Genomic DNA, 12983 nt, shown 5'->3' on the forward strand with positions numbered 1-12983 from the left:
TCAGAACTCTACCCATCAACTAATCACTTCACGTGCAGATGAATAAATATAAGGAGCAATCGAGCCATTATTAAGTGAAAAATACTCTAATCTTTTTATTTAGCAGTAGCACATAAGGTTAGACATTAGCATCTTATCAAGATAGCTAGACCTCCCAACTACATCGAGACACATACTCAATCCTCCACCTGCCACCTGCTGCTGTATGTTCTTTGCAGCCCGTGCAGCCTTGATTTTATTCACACACAGCAGAGCATCCATGTCCACCCCTCCATTTGTCTTATTTGTGTCAGTAGCTGAAATGTCAGATATGATCTTCTGTGCTAAACTAGTTGCAAGCCTTGCGCTAAATGCACTCATATTTGCTGACTCTCCTGCTTCTACTGCAGCCATCGACTGATTCTCGTATATTGGCGGGCATACGCACTGGCTACCAGACACTCCTCCGCTTGTTACAACGCCATACACCATCTGCCCAGGTATCCCCAAGCTTGCTGCTGGTTGCTCCGCTGAAACTACGCTCATCTGTGCTGGTGATGCACTCATTACCATCTGCTGTCTTGCAGGAGAAGCTGCCACTGCGATGCCTCCCCCCATGGCACTGCTTCCTATAGCCACCACAGGCTTAGAGACCATGGAAACTGTCTTCACTGGTGCAACAGCCATTGCAACCTGCGGCACAATCATGCTGTTTAAGCGCTGCATCATCTCGTAGTTATTCATTGCATTTTCTGTATTCTCCTGATGTGCTACCTGCGCCATTGCCGCCATTGCTGCCATTTGTTTAGCATGCATTGCCTCACTCACACCCAGCTCAGTCACAGCCTGTGCAGCTCTGGCTATCTTATCAGCCTGGCACGCGCTATTTAAGCTCGCTACTTCAGCTGCCTGCAAGATCATTCCGCTCTTTTTCACTTTATTCAGCTGTGCCGCCTGTATTGCCGGTAGGCTGGCCACCGGAACAGCCTGAATATTTCCACCCTGTCCACTATTTACTGCCGCAATAGCTGGCCTAACTAACTGTGCTGAGGATACTATCTGTGCCTGCTGAGGGACAGATACGATTTGCTGCTGAGGGACAGATACGTACTGCTGGGGTGTGGCTACAATCATCTGGGCTCCCTGTGCTGCTGAGGCTTCCACTCTCCCTCCCGTTGAGCCTGCATCTGCCACTGCTACGCTAGCTGTGGGAACAGTCATAGCAACAGGCGTGCAGGGACAGAGCTCAACTGTCTGCTGAGATGCTGGCTGTGCTAGCATTTGCATGGCCATCATCTGCGTGCCTGCTGCTGTGCCTGAGCCAATGCCTCCCTGTGCCTGCCTTAGACCGTATCCAGTAGATGCTCCATCGAGGCATATGCAGTCTCCAATAAGAGTGTAGCTGCAGCTAGCACAGATGAACATATTCATAAACACTATTAGGATTAGCGTGTGTTTTATCTTTAGTAGTTGTGTGGCCATTATCTTGCTTAGTGTTGTAATTTCTGTGCAGTTCTTATCTTTAAATAGTGTACATGTGACACAACACACTATTATGTTTCATTACTAGTGTTTTAGATAGCCATCTTATCTGCTTTTAGTGTTTTATGTGTGCATTGCTTTATGCTGGGTTTTTCTGTGTTTTAGATAGCAAATTTGTGATAAGGTCCTTATCTATTTTGTATTGGGTTTGTTTTAGAACTTTGGTGTTCGACATTCTTATAACTTTTGAGCTTGTCTCTGCGTGCTGGAATACCGTTCCTTTGCCTATCTCTTTTCCTTCTGTCTCTATGTAGGCTATGCTTACGCGCGGCTTGGGAAAGAGTGCGGGGTCGGCGTCTTCTCTCTTTGGCTCGTCGCTTATCTCAACCACTGCTTTAAAAATTGAAGGAAGCGTGCTCTTGTAGTCGTGGTTCAGCAAAGGCTGTGTTATGTCGAGAAGGTTTCTTACTTTGTATATGGCCATTGAAGAGCTCGATGAATTTTGCAATTAAATTAAAATAACTAGAAATAGTGCACAGCTTCACTCCAGCCAGCACTGCAAAATTTTTAAACATCTTTTAGACCACTCTCAAACGATCTTAGCACACTTACTATTTATTTATACTGTCTTCCTGTCTTAAGCTATTTCTTCTATCTCCAGCCACTCAAAACAGCAGCTATAAGAAAGTATCGTACTTATTCACCAGCAGTCTTTAATACCATAGAAAGTCTTCGAATAGGTTTAGGTTAGACAATGGATATTCTCGAGTTATACCAGCATAAGTGAATGTCTAAGCATTCATTGAATTTTTTCTGTTGTTTTAACGTATAGCAAGAGATTATGTATAGTCAATCCTCTTAAATAGCAGTATGGTAGGAATAAACAATATGTAAATCATCCTAAATAAACATCAAGAAAGAGGGCAATGCATTTCTGCAGTAGTCTTATAAATATAAATGTGCAGGGCAGAAAGGCAGTATAAATAAAGATAGAGAGTGTGGTACGAGAGGTAGGCAGCCGAATACATGGTTTATTAATTTAAAAAGTTGTAGAGATTGAGCCAATCGTCATCTTCTGTAAAAATGTAGCTGGATCCTAGGGGGCTCCCGGGCGTTATCCTCTCTATCTCAGCCTTTGGGAGCCACTGGGGGTTTGGTGCGTGGTGTGTGGGCTCTGGCATGTTCTCTGTCTGCAGGGTGTCCACAAAGTCGCCAAATGGCCTGCTTTCCCTCACTTCTGCTCTAGCTTCTTTTTCTCCAAATATTTGCTTGAGAATGTGCACGTCTTCGTATATTTTGTACGGGCTCGTGAAGATGAACTTGAAGTAGGATCTTTTATCATTTGTCTCGCAGTCGATTCTCGACTTTTTCTTTGTGCTAATTAAAATGAAGGGAAGATGCAGCTTTTCTTTTTCTTCCAAATACTCCCTTTGTTTGTTCCTTTCTATCAGCCTCACCAGCAGCTCTTTTCTTTTTATTGTTTCCTCCAGCACTCTTCTTTTTTCCTCCACTCTTTCTCGGAGCTTTGGCGTCGATATTATGGACTGCCCCAGCTTGATCAGTCGCTTCTCCACCTCCATCTCGCACGAGCACAGCTGATTATCCGTAAGATATGCCATCTTCCTGTCTTTTCTGACGAGATCCACAGCACACATTACGTTCAGAGCATCGTAGACACGTCTTTTGACATTCTTATCGTCTCCCGTTCCCTCGGACATCGCCATAATTATGTCAGCTACCTTCGTATATTCTATTGATTTCTCTTTTTGCAGGATGGAAAGTATCATAGTGCTGAACGCTTTAAGACCTGTGCGCTCTTTTTTTGGTCTCTGATTCATATTTTAATAATTTCTTGTAATAAAGTATAATATTTATTTCGTTATTATTCTTACTTTGGGCAAATCCAAGCCCCCCTGCTCGCTCTCCAGCACACAGACCTTCTGCACCTCCAGCTCTTTTGCTATCTTCTCCATGAAGAGGTTCAAAGACTCCGCTCTTTTGGGGAGTATTTTGGGCTGCGATGAGTGGTACTGCAGGACCTCAGGCACTGCAACTCCGTGTGATTTCCAGTCTTTCTTCTTTATTTCTTCTGCTGTAAGAGACTGAGCCAGCTTGTGCCAGGGAAGGAGATCTTTGAGGAGCAGCAGCTGCACCTCTTTGATGTCCTGCTTCTTTTTCTTCTGTCTCTGCAGAGTTTTCTTTGTGTGGCCCACAATCTTCTCCATCCACTCGCCCATTTCCAGCGTGCTTTGCGATATCTCTGATATTTTCAAAATATTGGACACCTTGAAGGGAGACTCAGTCGTGTCTTTGAGGATGTACTCTGCCATGTGCGGGATGATTGGGTAGTTCAAAGAGAGGAAGACAAGCCATCCGTACTGTATCAGCTTTGAGTTCTTCGAAACCCTGGAGTGCTGCTCAATCAGCGGCTCGAGAGTGTAGAATCCGTGCATCACTCCCTCTCTGAAGAGAATAGCATTGAATGCAGCGATGGTCTGATTTTTTATCGATAAAATCTTATTGAACACAAGAGAGTCCTCTGTAAACTGATTGTTCGTCTCTTCTTTCAGCTCTTTTTCAAGAGTATCAATGGTCTCTTCGAAATCACCCATCTTAAATTCTGAGAATATTGGCTGAAGGTGCTTGTGGAGTTTGTGGATTCTGAGGGCTGCTGCATTGCACGTCTGCTGGGAGAAGTTGCTGTCCTGGTCTGTATCCCCGCCTGATGCAAGGGTCAGTCTGACTGCATCCGCGCTGAACTTCTCAATGGCCTCTTCTCCCGTAAGGAAGTTGCCTGTGCTTTTGCTCATCTTTTCGTTGTCGAGCATGATGTGCCCATTGGTGAATATTTTCAGCGGCCAAAACTCTTTCTTGAACAGCGAGACATGGTTGTACACAAAGAACAGAAGATGGTTATTTGTTAGATCTTTTGCTGATGTTCTTAGGTCCACAGGGTAGAAGTACGAGAACTCTTCCCGCATTTTCACAACGGATGGATGGCTGTATATTTCAGGCTCTTTTCCAGAGGCTGGCTTATCTCCGAATATGGACTCCCAGAAGTCGTAGTTGATCAGCTTCTTATCTACCAGTGGATCTTCGCCAAATATATCTTTAGATAAAAGATGTTTGACCGTGTAGAACGCCATGTATATTGTGGAGTCACTCAGGGAGTCAATGACATACTGCGGGTCCCATGGGAGCTTTGTTCCCAGTCCGTAACTCCTGCTGCAAGCCCATTTAGACAGCCAGCCCAGACCGAAGTTAAGGGCCTCCCTTGTTTCCTTCGTGAGATCCATTGCATCAACGCACTCCTGTGCTTTTGATCTCCAGCTCTCTTCTCCGTAGTTTATGTGCCACTGGTCAACAAGGGCCACTATGCACTCCGCACCAGATCTACTGATTACCTTTGATGCTGGCTCGTAGTACCTTACCACTGGGTAAAGCTCCTCCAGCTTTGTCTTTGTCTTTTCTTCTGTTTTTGATGTCTGAGAAATGATTATCTTTGACGCAGGCAAGCCAACTGTTGCTGTTCCTTCTATCTGCATTTCTTCATTTCTGTAGAGCAGCTTTCTGCCTATGATGCTAGCTCCTTCTATCTCTTCTACCTCTTTGAAGCTGTAGTTCTGAGCCTGCATGTTTGGCAGACAGCCCCCAAAGAGTATTATTTGGTCGCCATCCATCTCAATCACTTTGTACTTTATGCTGGAGCTTACCACGCATTTGTACGGGCCATTTCCCATGCCTTCTTTTTCAACTGCGAGCAGATTGTACTCTTTTTCATCGATTGTCACTGGTATTTTAACGAGCAAATACTCCTGTGGTAGAACGCCTTCTCCCTCCTGTCTGTCATGGTCCATGCATGCCTGGCTGTCCTTTGGACAGTATATTGTGTATCTTTTGCCGAATGATATCCTGTTTTGCTTTTTTAGTTTTTCAAACTGCCAGCAAACAAACGAGTCGTAGAACCAGTTTTCATCTGTTGTTATGAAACACCTTCTCCAGTCCACTGCTGCTCCGAATAGCCCAAGGGTCTTTCTGGCCTCAACTGGGAAATATCGCAGCCAGTGCGAAGCGTCTGCAAACTTTGGGATGTCGCTTTTCTCGATTCCCATGGACAGAAGTATTTCTGTCTGCCCGGTTTTTTTAACGCCGTTTATTTCGTCCCTCAGCTTGTCAGATGCTGCCTTGATCGGCATTCCTGTGCAGTGGAATGCATACGGGAACAGAGAATTGTACCCGGTAATTCTTTTGAACCTAGCTATGAAGTCTGCTTTGCTGAATGAGAACATATGCCCAAGATGCAGCTTGCCGTTCATGTAGGCGTACGGGAATGTAACAAAATACTTTTTTTTATCTGAATCCGCGTTCATTTCGTAGTCTCGCCTCTCATCCCATCTCTGATGCATGAACTTTTCAATTTCCAATAGCTCTTCCTTTTTTCCGTCCTTCACTGAGTTTGTAGCAACTCTTTCCGAGCCTTCTTCTTTCATTTTAAATTTTACTATTTTTTATTTTTATTAACTTCCGAATTGGCGGTTACAAGTGTCTGATGCTTTATTATTATTTTTACTGTATGTGCAAACCATTTGTTCTTCCAATACACTGTTATTCTGAGACAGCTGGCTAGATAAGCAATGAACAACATAAGATAGAGCACTCTGATTGTTTTTTCAGTAACTCCTTATCTATCGTACTAAAACTACTTTATTATTAGCCAAGGCTAGATCTAGCATCTGTAAAGCATACTTTTCTTTTCTGTACGCTTCTACTCCTTTTCATCTGAAGCTAAGAATTAGCTAGGATATTAGAGCACAATACAACAGACGAAATAATGTTTGTAAATGAGTGAGTAAGAAATCAGATGATTGTATTTATTGCATGATTTTAATGTCCTTGGCTATAGCACCTCTGGTGAACAAACAACGTATTTTTGCACATAAATCTGCTTCTTTTGGCATATTTACTTTCGTCACATTTGCATTTCTACTTTGAGCTTTTGGTGTCTCTACTGCTCTAGTGCATACTTATTTTTGCAAAAGCATGCTCCACTCTCGTATAACCTAGTGTCTGCAGAAAAAATGAAAGAAAGGTAGAGCTCTTGGGCTGCTGTGTCACATGCAATTTAAAGAGAGATAAACATTGTGTTTCCGAGCTGCATTCTTTTGTAAGGCGCAATGGCGTCCTGTAGTGCTCTTCTTTTTAGTGGAATTTTGGCATTTTTTGGAGCGGCACGAATATTCTCATACGGCTCACTTAATCTTCCTTCAAAATCAAAACAATATGTAACAAATATATATGTTTACATTGTTTTATCTTTATGCAAAAAATTCTTATGGGAACAGAATCTGCAGTATGCAGCCCGTATGAGGACTGCGCTGCACAACCTCTTAAAATCAGCGAAAGCGCTTCTGCCCTAAATATGAAAGAAAACAAAACCGTCATTGAAGCCATCTTTCAGTGTTTTAAGTCGTGCTCCATAGAGGACTGCCCCCTGAACTCTCCGTACACGCATCCTATTTCTTTATACTCTAACCTACTGTTCTGCGTCATGCGAAACCACAGAAACCTCCTGTCTTTTAATCGCCACAAATCTTTTAAAATTATTTGCGATTTTGAAAAGATAATCCTACTGGCTGTCCAGCTAGACCGCACCTTCAGGCCTGTGCACGTGGGAAAGTTTGATCTTCTCTGCGAACAGGACATTGAGTCGCTCACCTTCAAGCTCTACGAGTCGATGTACGCGATGGACAAGTCCAATATAGCCACCTCTGACTACTACCACATACTGGAGATTCTTCTGAACAGAAAAGAGTACGAAAGATTCTTTGTGGTCTACGAGCAAAGCAAGACCAAAACAATAGGCACATACAAGCTGTCCATCGTTGCTGCTCTGTGCATGAAAGAAGAAAAGATACCCCGCATTCTCACACAGATCAAAAACGACCTGAAACTGAAAAATGTCGACATTGACGGGCGAACACCCCCCATTGGCAAACAGTACAGAAACCTGGTGGAGAATGCAGCAGAGGACAGCGACATGCCGTGCTACACTGAGGAAGAGAATTTGGTTCTATTCTACACCATAAAAAACTGGTACATTGACAAATACAGAGAACACCACTGGAACGTATCCATCCACACGTGGCATGTAAGCAGAAACACCGAAGGAGCCTCTGAGGCAATGATCGACCGGTGCATCCGCCTTAGGAAATACGAAGAGGGATGGGACATCTACAAAGAGTCCACAATAGACCCAATAACACCCCTCAGGATGCTTAGGCTCTCCCGCCGAATACTTTCTTTGATCATACACGCCATCAACAACTGCAACACGAATGTGTGGGTTGAGAAATACCTTGAAATAGCCACGGTCATCTCTCGGCTAAATGTTAGCAACGTGATAAAGGTAAAAAATACTTTTTCAATTTTATCCAGTCTTAAAAACTACGCCCACATCTCGTGCATTTCTGTTTTAACCATAAAACAGTACCCAGAGGAGCTGATAAGCAACAGCGCAGCCCTTGGAATCATTTTTGAAGATATCTACAAAATATTCAAAGACCACGAAGAAGTTCTAGCGGAGACACAGAATGAAAGCTGTACATCCAGCCTTGCCAGACATGCCCTTATTATTTACAGGATCTGGAGGAAGAAAAACAGCAAGAGCGTCTTTCTGTCTCTCTTCTGGGGGCGGTCAAAAGAGTCTGTTGAAGTGTACACGCTAATACTGCAGATAGCAGCGATCACAAAGAACAAAGACCATATTATCAGCATATGCAAAGACATATGGGAGGACAGCATTGCTGTTACTGAGAATCTATCCAACACGCTTTCCCATATCCACAGCGAATACTCCTCCTGTTCTTGCGACGCATCTGTCAACACCAACAGCAGAGGATATCTTATGCACGTATTATCTTCTCTATAATATGCCCAATGAGTGAATCAGAAATAAATAAAATGTTTCAGTCTATCTCGTATTATGCAACTTGTGCGCGCTTTTTCACTGATAGCTGTACTTTTGAGCGCTCTTCCTTTTTGTGTCTCGTTGCCGCTAAATATGTCGATACTTCCAAATCTTTGGAGCACCGCCAAAAACACTTTTTCCTATGCTACAGGCGGCATGTTTTTGCAAAAAACGTCGCAGCTGTGCAGATTTAGAACCAAGATCACTAAGAATAAAGTGGTGCTTCCCAGCCAAATCAGCCCGCAGACCATAAGAGTGTGCATTGAAGAGTTTGCAAGAAGCCTCTCCTACGGTGCCATCACTGAAATGCTAGCGCATAACTGCCAGAAGGTTGTAATATACGGGAAAAAAATAGACGCAGACATAGACGTTAACAGAATATACACACAAGACCTGGCTTTTCTGCTTGGTTTAATCGAAACCTATCCGAACATCACCTCGCTTCACATTCAGAATCTATTTATAGTCGACAATGAGGTGTCAGTCTTTTCCGCTAAGGAGCTGAAAAAAATTACTTCTCTTGAGCTGGTGGACATCTATGGAGTAAACGACCTAAAAAAAGTCAACTCGATCTACAATCTGCTCCTTCTATTTCCAAACCTCCAAAGACTGACCATTAATACGTTTTCCTTTAAAATGAAGGACTCTAACTCTTCATCCCACGAGACATGCTTCTCCAATCTGAAAACGCTGATTATCAAAAATAGCAGAGGCCCAGAAGACACTGAAAAAATAATCCAGCTTGTTAACGGGCAGAATCTAGAAATGCTGTATCTGAAGAAATCAAATCTGGACGATTTTAAAATCATCGATGAGCATGTTCTGGTGGCTAGCAACGCACTAAAGTTCCTGTGGATAGAGGACGAGGCCCAGTTGACCAACATTGTTCTGAACAAGAAACCGCTGTATGAAGGTGACGCTTTGAATAAGACAACTATATACAACCTGGATGTTTTGTTTATCAAGAACATCTCAAAGCTCAAAAAAGACTCAATCGAAATTAACTTTGAAACATTCAGTCCGCACTGCAGAATGTTCTTCCTTGCAGGTGATATTTTCTTGGAGGATAATCCAAAGGAACAGCTGAACTCAGTACTAGACATGGTGTTTGAGAAGGAGAAGAAGGATGAACAATGAGATAGCTATAATAATCTAATCGAAGAATGTTTTACTAGAATGCTTATCCATCTGAATTCAGTGTTAATTTTGCATTGGCTGGCAGACAAGCAATTTTCTCTAAAATATTTTAGAGAAGCACTCAGTAAATAAACTCTTATATGCACTGTACAGTATTATCACAAAACAGCTATAGCAATTTGATCTATATTATCAATCAATAGAAAAGAGCCTCTCTACTAGAGAACAGACATAGGATGTGTACATTAATAGGCATACTTGTAAAAATACAATGCTAGAAGATCCAATTTACTCTCTGATCAATTTCGTTATATCTATCTAATGGTTCTAAGTATATAATGCTGGTACATCCTACATAGTCAGCTGATTAAAACATTCACTTCTTTGCAATGATTCCTTCATTGTTAAGTCTTTCTTTTTCTTTTATATGCAAGTCTTAAGTAAATATTTTAAAATAAAAAGGTGTACTATTTATTTATTTTTTTGAAAAACACAGCATTATACTAACACTTTAAATGAATAGATGAATGAGTTGTTTTTGCCCTTTTATGCAAACAGCAATCTACTAATAAACAAACACTCATCTGCACAGATGCAAATAATGTTCACAAGACAAGAACACACTGCCAATATAATCTAGTGCAATCTTCTCAGCGCAAAGATAAACATACTTCAATTTAATTTATAGAATAGTAGTCATAGTTTATAGAAAAATAACGGTTTTACTGTTTTAGACTGCTGTCCATTGACAATAATAGACATGGATATACTACACTAGCCCGTTGATAGCTATACTTCTGTTAAACTCAGCTTCTGTTGCGGATACCTGCTTAAAAAGGCCTATAAGATCTTGTTTGACCCTTGCATCGTCTATAGACCCGTCTTCTATGTAGAACTCTACTATCTGGAAGAGTATTTCTGGCAGTATCTCAACAAATGCCTTTTTTATTTCTTCTCCATCCTTTGTTTCTTTGCTGATTGCCAGACTCCTTGCCAAAAGAAGAACCTCTATAACCGACTTAGTTTCCACTTTGGCAAAGTACAGGGCTCCCGAGACATCTCTCCACACTGATCGGTTTTTGTGCAGAATAGCACTGTACTCTGCGTCTGTCATCGGATACAGAGACATCACTCTCTCCTTGGGAATATACAAATTTGCGTTTTTCACAGTTACCAAACTCACTTCAGGCAGAATGTCCACTATCTCTTTCTCTCCGTACTTGAGCTCTCTGCACTCCAGACACATGTTTATCTTAGACAGCGCGTCCTCGCTTTTCATTAAAAAGGTGTTGCTGTTCTCGCGGCACACCAGCCTGTATGTTTTGTCCTGTGTGAGCAAGACAGAGCCTGCTGCGCTTTTGTTGCTGAACTCTCGTATCTCCACCTCTCCTGTAACACTCTTTGGTATTTTTAGAAAAATAAGCTTATTACCATGGCATTCCATAATTAAAATTTTTATGGCAGCAGACACGCAAAAATACAAAGAGCTGAAATTTAAAAATGTAGAAGAAGTGAAGAACGCCCTCAGCCAGCTGACGCCGGAAGAAGCATCTCTCAAGGAGTCTCTCTTAAGATGCTACATTCTCAATCTAATACTGTACAACCAGCTAGAAGAGAACCACCCAATAAAAAAAACGCTTATAACGCTAAGCGTGTACATCGATTTGGTGGACAAGGCAAAGAAGTCTGAAGAAGTGGCAGGCTCCAACATCATAAAAGAGACAGAGGACCTCCTACTTCCCAACACAGAAAACAGAAGGCCAATTGACTACCACATGCAAAAGAACAAGTCAGTTACAGACAAAAAGACAAGAGTAAACCCAGAGAAGAGAAATGCGAGAATAAAAAACAAAAGAAAGTACGAGGATGCCCATGAGCTTGCCCGCAAAGTAAAAAAAGAGAACCCAAATATCGTTAGAAAGCTAAAGTAAAAACAAAATATATTTAAGAGATCAGCTAGGGAATAAGAATAGACAAAACGACAAGAGATAAAATAAAAATATATTCAAGAAAACCAGCAGCAATTCTATTTACATTTCTATACGCTTTTGCAATCTCATTCACTCTGATTACTCTGATTCGGTGCATTAAAATAGCAATTAAAATAAACCGCTCTTGTGCTCTTACGTTCAATGTAGCCTCTACTACCCTAGTTTAGCCCTTCGTGCGCAGTGGTTGGAGGTAGACCTGTAAGATGTAAAGTATAAATAAATTTATTTTAGAAACTTATCTACAGTTTGCGCGGATTACGGCAATAGTGACAATTTGAAGTTTTTACATGATGGGTGAGTTTAGCTGGCTTGCGTATAGCACCACAAACAGAGAAACTCTCTTCAGCTCTTTCCCGTATGCCACTATGCACTCACTCCAGTGGCACTTCTCGAAGGGGCCTGTTTTAATGCACACTCGGATTATTTTGGCGTCCTCTCCCGCACACTTTCTAATCACGCCAAACACGCTGTCAACCCACCCGCTCATCTCCTGGTAGTTTTTAGTGATTCCAATAGTAAACAGTTTATTTGTAAGATCTGACCTGCACTCTTCTTCCGAGACAATCTTTATATCGCGAAACGTTACCTTTATTTCATATCCAAAAAATAGCAAATTTAGAGCATCTGTGACCATTGATGACATGCTTTTGTATTTTCCTGATCGGCTTTTCTTCCTTTCCTTCCTTGTCATTTTCAGGGAGTATGTTTCCAGCAGAATAGACAGCCCTGCAATGCTTTCTTTTATTTCCAGAATGTCCCCTATGATGTCTGTGGTAGACTCTGCCTCAAGATACTTCATAGCTTTCGAAATAAAACTTTTTATGAACCCAAACGATGCACTTAAAGAACTGGTGGAAATTCAGTCCAAGATAGACTTGGCGAATATCGAAGCGCTGAAGCAGGAATACCTTCTGAAGCTCGAGCACTTCAACGGCCTGAAGGAAACTCTGAACCAGAGAAACATTTTGGCCAAGGAAATAGAAGGATTCTGGGAGTCTGTTCTGGTATACTCTGATTTTGTGGAGATTCTGCAGGAGTTCGACTACAGAGAGGGCCAGGAGGAAGCGAGCGTGGACATTTCATGGATAGAGAGCATATCCGTGGAGTACAGGCCAGACTTCAAGTACTACATAGGCGTCAAGGCAAAAGAAAACGAATACTTCGAGAACGCGGTCCTAGAGAAAGAGTTCTCTCTTTTTGAGAGTGCAGACTGCATAAACACATCGATCCAGTGGAAGAACAAGAAGCTGATGGAGAATCCTCTGTTGAAGTTCTTCTCTTCCTCAGATGCAACAGATGACGACAGCAACATGTCGATGTTCCAGATTCTCAGCGATATTTACTTCAATGCTGTGTACTACTATGTTCGTTTAGATGGAGAAGAATCCGAAGAGAAGAAATAAAAATATACACTTTATTGAATACAC

The 12983-nt window shown here is 42.0% G+C and overlaps 10 protein-coding genes across 10 annotated transcripts; 4 read left to right on the forward strand and 6 right to left on the reverse strand.

Moving 5' to 3' along the window:
* Positions 1–99: 99 nt before the first annotated feature.
* On the reverse strand, positions 100–1461 carry NEMIN01_1230 (uncharacterized protein; the record flags this gene model as incomplete). The annotated part of the gene is made up of 1 exon (XM_051477172.1): positions 100–1461. One exon carries the CDS (start codon positions 1459–1461, stop codon positions 100–102), a length of 1362 nt encoding a protein of 453 aa, XP_051333132.1.
* A 139-nt stretch (positions 1462–1600) lies between these two features.
* Positions 1601–1945, reverse strand: NEMIN01_1231 (uncharacterized protein; the record flags this gene model as incomplete). The annotated part of the gene is made up of 1 exon (XM_051477173.1): positions 1601–1945. The coding sequence occupies one exon, from the start codon at positions 1943–1945 to the stop codon at positions 1601–1603; it is 345 nt and encodes a 114-aa protein (XP_051333133.1).
* A 550-nt stretch (positions 1946–2495) lies between these two features.
* On the reverse strand, positions 2496–3299 carry NEMIN01_1232 (transcription factor Dp-1; the record flags this gene model as incomplete). Its single annotated transcript, XM_051477174.1, has 1 exon — positions 2496–3299. One exon carries the CDS (start codon positions 3297–3299, stop codon positions 2496–2498), a length of 804 nt encoding a protein of 267 aa, XP_051333134.1.
* Positions 3300–3332: 33 nt separating this feature from the next.
* NEMIN01_1233 (leucyl-tRNA synthetase) lies at positions 3333–5951 on the reverse strand (the record flags this gene model as incomplete). The annotated part of the gene is made up of 1 exon (XM_051477175.1): positions 3333–5951. The coding sequence occupies one exon, from the start codon at positions 5949–5951 to the stop codon at positions 3333–3335; it is 2619 nt and encodes an 872-aa protein (XP_051333135.1).
* Positions 5952–6793: 842 nt separating this feature from the next.
* On the forward strand, positions 6794–8389 carry NEMIN01_1234 (uncharacterized protein; the record flags this gene model as incomplete). The annotated part of the gene is made up of 1 exon (XM_051477176.1): positions 6794–8389. The coding sequence occupies one exon, from the start codon at positions 6794–6796 to the stop codon at positions 8387–8389; it is 1596 nt and encodes a 531-aa protein (XP_051333136.1).
* Positions 8390–8443: 54 nt separating this feature from the next.
* On the forward strand, positions 8444–9565 carry NEMIN01_1235 (uncharacterized protein; the record flags this gene model as incomplete). Its single annotated transcript, XM_051477177.1, has 1 exon — positions 8444–9565. The coding sequence occupies one exon, from the start codon at positions 8444–8446 to the stop codon at positions 9563–9565; it is 1122 nt and encodes a 373-aa protein (XP_051333137.1).
* A 769-nt stretch (positions 9566–10334) lies between these two features.
* Positions 10335–11009, reverse strand: NEMIN01_1236 (uncharacterized protein; the record flags this gene model as incomplete). Its single annotated transcript, XM_051477178.1, has 1 exon — positions 10335–11009. The coding sequence occupies one exon, from the start codon at positions 11007–11009 to the stop codon at positions 10335–10337; it is 675 nt and encodes a 224-aa protein (XP_051333138.1).
* Positions 11010–11022: 13 nt separating this feature from the next.
* Positions 11023–11496, forward strand: NEMIN01_1237 (uncharacterized protein; the record flags this gene model as incomplete). The annotated part of the gene is made up of 1 exon (XM_051477179.1): positions 11023–11496. The coding sequence occupies one exon, from the start codon at positions 11023–11025 to the stop codon at positions 11494–11496; it is 474 nt and encodes a 157-aa protein (XP_051333139.1).
* A 343-nt stretch (positions 11497–11839) lies between these two features.
* On the reverse strand, positions 11840–12355 carry NEMIN01_1238 (uncharacterized protein; the record flags this gene model as incomplete). Its single annotated transcript, XM_051477180.1, has 1 exon — positions 11840–12355. One exon carries the CDS (start codon positions 12353–12355, stop codon positions 11840–11842), a length of 516 nt encoding a protein of 171 aa, XP_051333140.1.
* A 22-nt stretch (positions 12356–12377) lies between these two features.
* NEMIN01_1239 (template-activating factor I) lies at positions 12378–12959 on the forward strand (the record flags this gene model as incomplete). Its single annotated transcript, XM_051477181.1, has 1 exon — positions 12378–12959. The coding sequence occupies one exon, from the start codon at positions 12378–12380 to the stop codon at positions 12957–12959; it is 582 nt and encodes a 193-aa protein (XP_051333141.1).
* Between the last annotated feature and the right edge of the window lie 24 nt (positions 12960–12983).

The sequence above is a fragment of the Nematocida minor genome (assembly GCF_024244105.1).
Source record: "Nematocida minor strain JUm1510 chromosome Unknown 7861, whole genome shotgun sequence".
Lineage (NCBI taxonomy): Eukaryota > Fungi > Microsporidia > Nematocida > Nematocida minor.